This window comes from Mastacembelus armatus, chromosome 8, assembly GCF_900324485.2.
Source record: "Mastacembelus armatus chromosome 8, fMasArm1.2, whole genome shotgun sequence".
In the NCBI taxonomy this organism is placed as follows: Eukaryota; Metazoa; Chordata; class Actinopteri; order Synbranchiformes; family Mastacembelidae; genus Mastacembelus; species Mastacembelus armatus.
The window spans coordinates 21908646-21920516 of NC_046640.1; the positions used below are offsets into that span (position 1 = coordinate 21908646).

At 44.4% G+C, this 11871-nt stretch overlaps 1 protein-coding gene across 1 annotated transcript; it reads left to right on the top strand.

The window, feature by feature from the left end:
- The first annotated feature begins 8047 nt into the window (after positions 1–8047).
- pde6hb (phosphodiesterase 6H, cGMP-specific, cone, gamma, paralog b) lies at positions 8048–9595 on the top strand. Its single transcript, XM_026325627.1, has 3 exons — positions 8048–8319; positions 9130–9287; positions 9372–9595. The coding sequence occupies exons 2-3, from the start codon at positions 9145–9147 to the stop codon at positions 9487–9489; spliced, it is 261 nt and encodes an 86-aa protein (XP_026181412.1). The 5' UTR covers positions 8048–8319; positions 9130–9144; the 3' UTR covers positions 9490–9595.
- The last annotated feature ends 2276 nt before the right edge of the window (positions 9596–11871 follow it).

An 11871-nucleotide genomic window follows, 5' to 3' on the forward strand; every position in this document is an offset into this window, starting at 1 on the left:
CACCTCATATAGATCTCAGATGATCCTGCAGAGAGAACTGCCCACAAGACCACACGCCTTTTTTCAGAACTGAGTCTGGAATGCATGAAGCGTGTCCGGTTCTGTGGTTCTGGGCTGTGGTCTGATACACAGCGATGTGAAACTAGTGATCTGTCTCAGCCACATCCACAGTCCCCGGGCAGTTTTCAGCTGAGAGAACTGAACCTCTGGTCAGTGCTGGGTGAAGCTCAAGTGCCCCCTGCAGGTGGAAGAGAGACATTACCCCGCTGTGCAACATTCAGACGTCTTGTTTGATCGCAGACAAACTATAAACGTAACAGAGTCCAAAGACAGAGCCTCGGTCTAAATGAGTCCACACTGTAATGATGGAGCCGCTCGTTGTATTTTTAACTTTTTGGCTTCAGTGCGTCACTCCCACTCCCACTCCTGCTCTAATATCTCAAAGTTTAAATCTGAACCCCGTCCTGTCTTCTCCTGCCAAGGCAAATGAAAAACACTTCCTCCTTTTCTAACAGCATATATGTGTCTCACCATTAGCTGCATGAAAGCATCTCCTCATCAACTCTCCATGTCTCTGGACTTTTAAGCTCAGAGAGAGCCTCACTGTCAGTTTGCCTCTCTGGAGCCTTCCTGACCTCCCCCTGACTGCCTGAGAGCTGAGACTAGTAATGAGATATTAGTCCTGACAGCAGTAACCGAGAGGGGAGCACGGAGTTATTCCCTCACTGCTCCTCTCTGAGCACCGTCAGAGTGCAGAGATTTACCTGCCTCCACTCTTGCAGGGAGTTGTAGCATCTCTTTGTTCCCTTTACTCTTTCATCCCCCTCCATCATCTCATCCTCAAACCATCTCTCACTGCAGCAGTGTGAGTGGGTGAGGGACTAAAGTGAAGCCTCCACCTCGGCTCCATGTGCCTTGAGCCGGGCTTCACATGCAGAGGAGGCTGTTTCACTTCAGTGCAGAAAGGAAACTGAATCCACTGCAGCAGAGTTTCTGCAGTTTACTGAGTAAATATACAACTAGACGTCCCCATGGAGACAACTTGGCTTTTTTTTTTGGTTTCATATCAGGTTCTTGGAGCTACATTTTTCTGTTTGGTGAGCCAAAAGCATTCAGTGGGGAATTATCAGATCTGGCCTTCAGTGAGTCCGTGGCCAAAGTATGAGACATGGGCTCCAGAGCACAGATATGAAACCCCGCCCGCCCACCACACAACAAAACATCTGGCCTGAGAGACGCAGCACTGTTCGTAGTCCTACTGTATATCCTGGTTATTATTTTGTGTCTGTGCACATTTCACCTCTATCTAGACACTCAGCCTCTTCTTGGACCAGTTTTCTGTCTCTTTCATGTTCGTGTGTGTGTCTTTGTAGTTGTTCTTTTGTCTCACTTCAATCTGAAAGGTTGCCTTGTGTCTTTTTACTGCTCAGTAGTTGTTTATTTTGTGCCTTTATCACATTGTTATTATGTTATTTAGTCTCTTTGTGGTGTGTTTTGTGTCTCTGCAGTCCTTTACAGTCCCAGTGCATCTCTAAGAAGACGGTTGTGTGTCTCTGTAGTCTGGACTTTACTGGCAGATCCTCAGTGAACAAGGATCAGGGCACCTGTACGTTTACACTGTTAGCAGCATCATTTCTGATCAGATCCAGGATTTCAGGCTTGTGCTGCATTACAGAGACACCTCCAGGCTCAAAACGTCTTTTCTGGGGTCACGGAGTTTGTTTCCTCTCCACCTGTTTTAAAATGCTCAGCACGGGGACGACTTTATGAGCCCACAGCCGCTCACGACATATAGGATCTATAATGTGTATTCCTCCGCCTCCTGGGTTTTAATGACTGCCTAAGAGCAGCAATCACGGCACTGCATTGTTATAGACTCTGTTAAGTATTAATGAGTACATTACTACACTGTGGGCTGGAAATGGGATGTTTAGCTAGCTACAGGCAAATCCTGCTACGTACACACACACACACACTGAATAATGAAGCTGAACAGATTGTGAAGTTATAGGCTACATAAAGAAATAAAGATATAAATAGACATTAATCTTGTTTATTAGCAATATATCAAGTGATGTGGCAAAAACAGGCGCACTAAACTGTCTGAACATATGTGCTGAGTGTAACAGCACTGCCACAAACAGATGTTCCTCTCAGAAGCAGCTGCAGAATAAGTTATTACTTCGTTATCACATTTAATGCTGAATATATATGTGGCATAAACAGCTTATTTTTGCAAAGTAAATATGTTGCTGTTGGGAATTTAGCAATAAATAAGCTTTTCTTTCCTGTGTCTCATTTTTCTTTTATTCCAGTTCAGAGATGACTGGAACGTTTATCAGGGGTGCAGGCAGAGACAACACAGGAAACATGCAGGAAGCTGTCTGGGATGTAAGACCGAAACATGACCAAGCTCAGTGGGATTGTGTTTCAGAGTGTGCAAAATAAATAACACAGCCAAAACAACCTTTTTGCTACTTGTTATTTCTCCTCTAGTCAAATCTTTTATCACATTCAGACACACAAACTATCTGTGTTGCCCTCTTGCTCCTCCACTCCCTCTTTATTTCCCTCCTGGTTGCCTTTCTGTCTTCCTGCCTGTGTAACAGCTTTAGATGCAGCCAGGGAGGAATCTAATTACTGCAGAAGCATTTATTCCCCAGATGTGTCAGGCCTGACAACACACGTCTTCCTCCTCTTCCTCAGTAGGCTGCATGTCAACGCGGCTGCATGCGATATTTACTTTGATTTCTTCTCGTAATCCTGATTAAATCACGCACTTTGCAGTATCCGAGTGTGTGAGTGTGTGTTTTGTGTGCACGTGTTGCGTCAGCCTCTATTAATTCCTATTAATGCTTTATCTCTCCAGCCCGTGAGAGCATCATCCACCCCCACTCTCCTGTCCTGTGCCATAACGGTATCAGGCTCTGTGATTTGGTGATATCCAATTAGTCTCTCCTCTGTAATGAAAGTCCTCTCTTAACACCGATGGCAGCGTCAAAGCCCAGATTACAGTCCTGGCTCCGTCTTTCAGCCTCACCCTGTCAGATCCACTGTACCTCACTCTCGCTCTTTCTGTCTCGCTGCTGCTCTACACCCACTCCGAGCAATTGGCTCGACTACTGTCACTATGTGGGCATCCCAGAGTGTGAAGGGAGAGTTTCTGCCTTTCAGGAGGATAAAAAAAAAACCATGAGTTTCCCTGTTCAGGTCGGGTTTATTCTCAGTCAACGTGATTGTCTCTCTTCCTGAAGGATTTAAATGAACTTTTTATTTTTATTTTAGTCTCATGTACACGGTGCAGATATAAGTGAGCGCTATATATAAATGTGCAGATGAACTACAGTACAGGAGGAGTCAACTCAATTCTAATGAGCTAAGCAGATGGACTGTCACGCGTTTGTTATGGGGTTAAAGTCGGGCTGGAAATCATTTCACCATTTCGATATTTGCAGAGAGCTACTCGCTTCCCTCGGCTAATTTTAGAAAAGCGTGTCGGTTATTTGTGGTTTGAACTTGCCTTCCTCTGACTTTAATCTTGGTTTGTTTCACTTCCACAAATAAGTCTGGAAATAAAGTTTGTCACAATATAAAATCAGCTGCTTAAGACAAAAGGACATTTTGTCTGTGTGTGTGTGTGTGTGTGTTGCTGTATGAGATAACTACCTGTGTGGCAGGAAATTCTTCATTATTAGAGAGAAATCACATTTTATTTTACAGCCTGAGACCTGAGGGTGTAAACTGCGATAAAGGAGCTTTGTCCTGCACTGTCCATTCTTTGCCTTGGACATAACAAACTGTGACATTAGCCTGATTAATGTTTAACCAGAAAGGTCAAACACTGGGAAATCTGACAGGTCATTTGTTGGATTTATGAACAGCTCAGCATCCTGTTCTCTTCGCTGTACGTCAGCCAATAAACCTCGACGCTTGTTAGTGGCTCAGAGTATATGTCTTTGGACTGGAACCTGACAGATACCAAAGCTCATTTGTATTTCTAGTAAGTACGCAATCAGTGTCCTATTTATAGAGTGTACATTCTCAGTAACGTCACCGTTAATTCGAAGCATTACGGTAATAATCGCACCTTTTAAAGCCTCCAGTCTAAGCAGCTTTAATTTGCCGCACGTCTGTTGTGTCGTGGACTCTCATCTCGCTGTGTTTACTGATCCTTTGTCAGATAATTGTATTGTGTAACACGCAGACTGTCGTGAATCTGCAACGATTAACAAACATATTCAAATCCAAGAAAATCTACCCCCCTTGTTTTCTCGTGCAACCAGTGAATCCACATTTCTTCAAAATCCTGTGACGCTGTGGGAGAAATTTGATCCACTAATACTCTGATTTTATTTCCTGCACAAAGGCTGAAGTCAGTCAGTGTCAGGTCTCAGATCAGCACAGTCGACACAGAAACAACCTTTTTACAAACAGTCGTCGTGTGGCAGGATTTTTTTGAGGTGACACTGCAAAAGCAATGAGACACGAGCGAGTAAGAGCAACTATTTCTCACTTTGCCCTCGCTTTCATTTCTGATTTATATAACACCGAGGCCAAGGTCGTGTTTCAGTAAACAGCATTCAGGATATTCGCCGCACCATGAATCTCAATGCGTTTTCTCCTGTTTTATATTCCAACTTCCACATAATAGCTGCAGGATAGAGAAGTTGTCCACTGCCTTTTCTTTCCTTTGCACAATGTTTTCACTCCTGCCTCAAATGAAATATGGCATATTAATAATTGCACACCCACATAGTTGCTGCTGCACATGGAGCTCACAGCTCGCCTCAGTGTGCAGGCGAAAAATACCAGGATTTTATGGCAGAGGGGGACCTTGCAATGACTCTTCTGTGAAAAGTTCTGCACTGATGCACCGTAATCCAACTTTTTAGACTCACTGAGGTGGTTCAGAGAAAAAGGGGGATGGTCTGGCACAGTACCAGCCAAAGAATAACCCTTGCTGTATATGTGCAGTGCAAAGGAGAAGCAAAGGAGAAGCATTTTCCACCAGAAGAAGCCAGGAGTGTGCAAACTATTCTTAAAAGACACTTGTCACAAAGCTGAGGGATACGACTTTTGTGCCTGTGTGACCTCAGAGCAGAGAAGAGCACCTTTAGGACTCCCACCCAACGACAGACAGGCGTAAAGAAACGACTCAGACGGCATAAAAAAGCGTCCGTGCTCAGCGAAGGCTGTTTCTGAAAGCGTTTCAAGAAATGCCTCATGACGTCTTAAGCCTGTGAAACCAGATTCAGGTCAATCTGCCCCTCAGAGAATCTTTCCAGTGTCCAATTAGTTGGACACCCTGGCTTCTTAAAGCCTGACACAACATCAGCACACAGGAAAAGAAGAACTCTGTCCATCTGCCAACCAACCGAAACACTCCTTTAAATGGAAATACACAATATATTAAAAATCCTGTTAATCCAAACAAATCAAATATTTTTACTACATGTAGAAAAGGTTTGCTAGTTGCCATGAAAGTAAAAGATTCAGGCTAAAACTGCAGGGATTTTGTGCTTCAGAGCTCAAAGGAGTGTGGCAGACGCATAATGAGGAAAATCATTAGCCGCATTTGAAGTGACTGTCTGGCTTCATAGCAGGTGAAAGGCAGAGAGGACTGAACCAGAATGAAAACTGTAGAAGGTTTTCTATATGTTTTAAAGATGTTAATATCTCATTTCAATGCAGTCACAGAGCAGTTCAGCTGAAGGTAAAAAATAAAGAAAACAGCAGAAATGACTTTTTTTAAAGACAAGAATTCACATTAAACAATAAAAATCTAAAAAGTGTTTGAATAAACAGCAGAATTAGCTAAAAGTAACAGGCTAAATGGTGAAAATAGCTCAACACTATGGATATGAAATATGTCTAACAGTACAAAAACTAATCTGACCAGTGTAACTGTATGAAGCTAATAGGTTTAACATCCAGTTAATTAATTCGGAAAGTTTAATCTGACATGTTTCTTTGTTTTGAAGAGAAGCTGGTTCTTTACGCAGAACGTGTGGAACATAAATAGTCTCTCCACCCACAGTTCACTAGAGTTATGGTTACTAAGAGCATCTTCTGGATCCTACTGTAACTGGATGGGAGTCACGATTTTGCCATACACAGATATTTCAGCCTCAAGTGTCTTTTAAAAAATACTTCAAACTCTTTGTGCATTTGCTCACGTGTTCCTGCTTTTGGGCCACAGCTCAAGACTCTCAGCCTTTTTAATGGAATCAAACGTCCCCAGATGCCACAGACCTTATACTATAAGTCTTTACAGTCCACGGAGGCACTGAGCTCCAACGTAAAGACCCTCAAACACAAACTGTGCAGTGCATCATGGTGCTGTCCTACTGCTATTTTCCCAGTATGGAGCCGTGGTGGAAGGAGTACTCGGATCCTTTACTGCAGTAACAGTCGCAGTACCACAGTGTGAAAATACTCCACTACAAGAAGAAGTCCTGCATTCAGAGCCTGTCTAAGTATTATCAGCAAAACAAACTTTAAGTATCAAAGTAGAAGTACTCATAGTGCAGAAGTGTCTGGCTGAGTATTCCTGCTGCATTAATGTGCATGTTGAACTTTACTGCAGTAGTTGTTTAGGATTGGGCCAGTTTGAAGTACTTTATAAACTGTGGGTAACTTCATCTGTAGCAGAACATCATGTTCTACAGGATCTCACACGTTTAAAGTTTTCTCTGGATGAAAAACTCATTAAATAAGCAACTCCAATTAAAAATTGAATTGAATTAAAAACCTGCAGAAATACTCCAGTAAAGTAAAAATACCTCACCTGGGTAGTTAAACGCAGTAAATGTTCTTAGTGACGTTTTGCCACCGATCAGAACTTGACAATCGATGATAATCTAATCAGAGGCCTAAGTATAGGCGCTGTGTGCAGACAGAAATAGTCTGGGCCTGGAGACTGGAATAGACCAGAACAAAGACCAGTTAGCGGTTGTTACCTTTACCTGTTTACTGGCCACCTGCACAGTGAGATACACAGGCTCAGTGAGGAGCATTTCCTAATTAATATTAATGAGTTAATAATAATTAGTTTTCATTTTACAGGCTCTAAGTACCAAATGTCCGTATGCAAACATCACACCTGCAAAACATCAGCACGTCACATGAGGGTCTTTCTTTCCCTGTGTTTCCATGGGTTAGAGTTCAAGTTCACAAAGATGTTTGGGTAGTCTGAGGAATTTAAACAATAATATCTGCTCACGCAGTTTCCCATCAGTGCTCTGTGCCTGTTTCATGGCCCTTTCTCAGTGTTTGTCCTGAGTCCAAACAGGCTAATCCAGGATCCTCCCTCTAGATCAACAGTTTCCACACATGGAGCCAAAGCTAATGTTGCTATTCTGCACCAGCTCAGGTAAAGAATTTCAATCATTATGAAAATGACGGCAGGTACAGTTTCATTTTAACACCAGACTCCGTCATGAAGGAGCTGCTGTTTGTTCAGTCTGGACACAAAACCAAAAACTAAACAGAGGATCTAATTGCAGAACGTGTCGCCTGTGTTCAGAAGTTTAATTACTGCATCTCTGTTCTGAAGGTGCCAAACCCACACACTGAGGCTCAGACCAAAATAAGCATGTAATTATCTCTGATTTAGAGGAGGCAGGTGTGTCTCAAGCTGAAACTCAGCACAAGGATGGAAAAGCTGCTCAGGTCAAACACAACTTGAACCATGAAACCAAATGAATTCCACCTCCTTTACGCCGTTTCACATGTGGTCTGGTTACTGACTGACACTTAAAACATCTAGAGACCTGGACCAGCTTTGCTCTGAGCCAGAACCCAAACATAAAAGTCATTTTACAGAGGGAGAAAACTGCTTCTATTGAGAATTTAATCTAAACTCATATCTAACTGTATCTTTCACATGTAGTTTCTCAGCTGACTTACTCCTGAAATCACTTTTCCTCTAGTGGACCAGTCGAGTACTGGTGGCAACTGGTCCACGTGGATCTCACATGGACCAGAAATGTGACCAGAGAGTTGTCACCAAAGCTAAATTCATCTGTGCTGAGGTTTAGAGGGATAAGCCTGATAAAGTCCTTCCAGACTGATCTCTGACACGGCCTACCTGGTGGGCTGCACCTCCTCCCTGCAGGGACGGGCGGGGAGGAGAAGAGCCACGGAGGAGGGATGGATGCTGAGATTGGCTGATCTTGTGACTGGAAAGAGGTTGATGGGATTAGAAATGAAGATATAAAAGCAGAACGCAGACTGACGACTTCACTCGGAGTCAAGCCGAAGAACGAAGCAGCTGTGAGCAGAGATCGGCGCTCGCCTCCTGGGATTCTGTGACAACAGGTGAGAACAGACGCTGTTAGGACGACCAGTACTGAACCCATGATGGCAGCTACAGGCGAACTGGTGGTAGATAAACTCAGCATTTAAAACTGAACTTATGTAAGAACAGCATGAGGGTCTCGCTGACTGAAGAAGAGGAAGTAGGAAAAGCTTTTTATTGTGTGTTTGCAGTTTAAACAACTAATTATAAGTTGTAGAAGAAGAAAACAAACTGTTACTAAACCTGGTGTTGAACAGGTGTGTGTGTGTGTGTGTGTGTGTGAAGAGAAATGACTTTGGGGCAACAGTCACAGCAGCAGTTGGCTGATAACATGTTGGGCAGACACAGGTGGAACATTAGTTTGGAGTTAAACAACATGAAGAACCAGGTTATTTCCCATCACTGTCTCCAATCAGAGTAGGGAGGCCAGGATACCGCTTCAGACCAGGTTTGAGGTCAGGACCAGACGGACGGAAGCTGCAGGTCCATGTGCTGAAAACAGCCGGACACATGTTTGACTTAGCGGCTGATGCAGCTGCACTTCTCTAAACTAGCAAACGTCAGCGAGTGAAGACGAGGCTGAGACGAAAGGCAGGTAGAAAGTTTTGAGGTTAAGAATCGAGGTTTCCTCAGTTCACTCAGCGTCGCTGTTGTTCAACGAGGGCAATTAGTCTGCTTTGGATTGGAGTGGGATTAGAGCTAATCTGGCTGTTGAACCTAATCTGGATAATCTCCTCTGACTGGCACTGAGAGCTGGAAGGAAACAGGATTAACAGGAGGCCACTGTGATCTCTGCACGGGTAATGACACATGTCCCAAAACATTTTCAGAGATCCTCAGCAGAAATGAACGCCAGCCCCCCTGCAGGAAGCATCCTGGCCCCTGGAGGAGCCACTGGCCCCACCACACCCAAGAAGGGACCACCCAAGTTCAAGCAGAGGCAGACTCGTACATTCAAGAGCAAGGCCCCCAAGCCGGGTCAGAAGGGGTAAATACATTTATGGTACGTTCATCTCCAAGCCATTCCCATCCTGGACCTTCCCCACTGACGTCTCTGTTTTCTCCTCCCCAGCTTTGGTGACGACATCCCCGGCATGGAGGGCCTTGGCACGGACTTCACGGTGGTGTGCCCATGGGAAGCCTTTGGCGACATGGAGCTCAGCGACTTGGCCAAATACGGCATCATTTAAAGCTGCTGCCTCCTGCCCTCCTCCCCCCGGTCTGAGCCTCTCCACCCTGTCTCCTCTCCACCTCGGCCCGGCACACCACGATAAGGCTGCCGGCAGACCCCCTAACGCCCTCTCGTCTATCTACCTCATGCTTTGCTCCACTAAGTGGCTGCATAGCCACTAAGTGGCTGCATAATAATGTTCTTATTTTTATATTACTATTATATGATACTGTTTACAGTATATATATATACATATTGAAATGGGATGAGAAGACGAGAAAAGGTTCCTTATTCCTGTTCCCTTCATCCGTCCAGTCTCCTCCTGACCCCCCCCCCTCCCTCGGTCTCTCTGAACCCATGGCAATGGACGCAAGCAAAGCACTAGTACTCACTAGCTTGTATTTGCTTCTAGCTGTCTATTAAAATGTAAATATTTTGTTCTCTGTGTCGACCGTTCTTACCTGGTCTTCCGTCTTACCTTTTGTACTTCCTTCCTCTTTTATTTTGCATTGTATTTTCTATTCCATGTGCACGAGGCAACTGTGGAAAGGAAAGGAGAGTGTGCAATAGGCCGTAAGGGTGAAAAACTACAATGCACTTTCACATGATTGTGGAGGAGGAACTCTCTCTTTAGCCCACTCTCCATCCCTCTCTCTCCCTGCTGCTGTCTGAGCCCACGTTCTTCCTAAATAATAAATAAATAAAGAAACATTCTGCATGGTGTGTGTTGCACAGAGAACACCGTAAAGTGTGTTTATTTTAAGTACTCGCGTTGTCTGACTTTTTTTTTTTTTCTGGAAGTAAAATCATGTGAAACAATGAGAACCACAAAACAAAAACTAAAAAAAGGATCTGGGATGAGAAGGAACAGCCACGTGACGCTTCTCAATAATAATAATACTAATAACCTGCAAACTCCCACAAGGCTCCTTGTTGGAAATGAAAAACAAATCACTGTTTCCTTTTTGTAAATGTCATGTATCAAGAGACCAGGCTCTGTCCCACCTCAGCAGGAGGATTAATGATGTGCTAATGGTCTGCTGCTCTGGATGAAACCGAGCTCACAAATCAAACCCAGTCCCTTAATGTTCAGACTCAAACCCCAAAGGCCTGAGGCTGCTGATTTATGCTCCTCTGCATTACACTGATGATTATCATCACCCTTCACTACTGAGGCTGCACTGAGCTTAATGCTAACATTAGCCTGTCCTGATGCTTCCAGAGTCAGCAGCTCAATACAGTGTGTTAGCATGCTAACAATTAGCCCCGAGAACAAAGTACAGCTGGGGCTGATGGGAACATCATCATCGGTTTGCACTAAATGAACGTCGGCCTGGAGGATCCATCCTCTGTGGATGTTTGTGCCACAGTTCATCCGATCGATGCAGCAGGTGTTTACGCTCAGAAATATAATCCTAATTTAATCAGGGATTTTAGAACATGTTCAGTGAAACGGCCTTAGGCCATAATACCAAAAAACTGGTTCTAGGTTCAGTTCATATGTAACATCCTGCAACATTATTAGGGAAGGAAAATATGCAACAGATAGCACAGAAAACCACCAGAAACTGACACACAGATGCAAAAAGACAATACTTTGGATTAGTGCTGCACCATGAGTCCAGGGGGGAGGTGCACAGGGAATCTTCTCCGGAGGCAGGTTTGAAACAGGCTGCAGGAAATAAAACAGCAAGTCATGACTCAGACAGAAAGTCGAAGACAGGACCTGATCTGGTTGTAAAGAATTCTTCATTCACCTCTTCATTTCATATGAAAGGTGAGACTCTAAATATGTCATGACAATAACGTGTAACTACAACAAGGCATGTTTGGCCAAACCTGTGGGCCGGGACAGAGATTTCCTAGAGACATTGAGTCGTCTAACAGTCATGGTCACGTGGCTGCACCAGGGATTAATCAGTAAATAGAAGCTGATGTTCTTACACACGCCCTGACCCTCTGGGTTTTCATTATCACAGAGAATTCGGAGTTGAAGAGTGACTTAAGATTCAGGGACACACCCTGCAAACTCTGGGCCTGTGCAGGCACGAGTTAAAACTCTCCGTCTCCCCGAGGCCAGTTCACCCATCTCACAGCCGAACTCCACTTCTTGTTGCTGTGATTTACCAGTATCTGAGGTGACGGCTGGTGCTGCTCTGCATGCAGGGGAGGCTGGGTGGACTCACCTTAACCCCCCTCCCCCTTCACAAAGTGCTCCTCACCCCCTCCGGGCGTCTGCTTCACACGACACGACACCTCAAACCTGCTCCAGACGCTCCGGTTCAGCCAGATAACGTGTGTGTGTGTGTGTGTGTGTGTGTGTTATCTGGAAATGGGATGCAAATTTTTATGGGACATGAGATTCATAAATAGGGAGGAGTGAACTCTCCGTCCCTGAGTG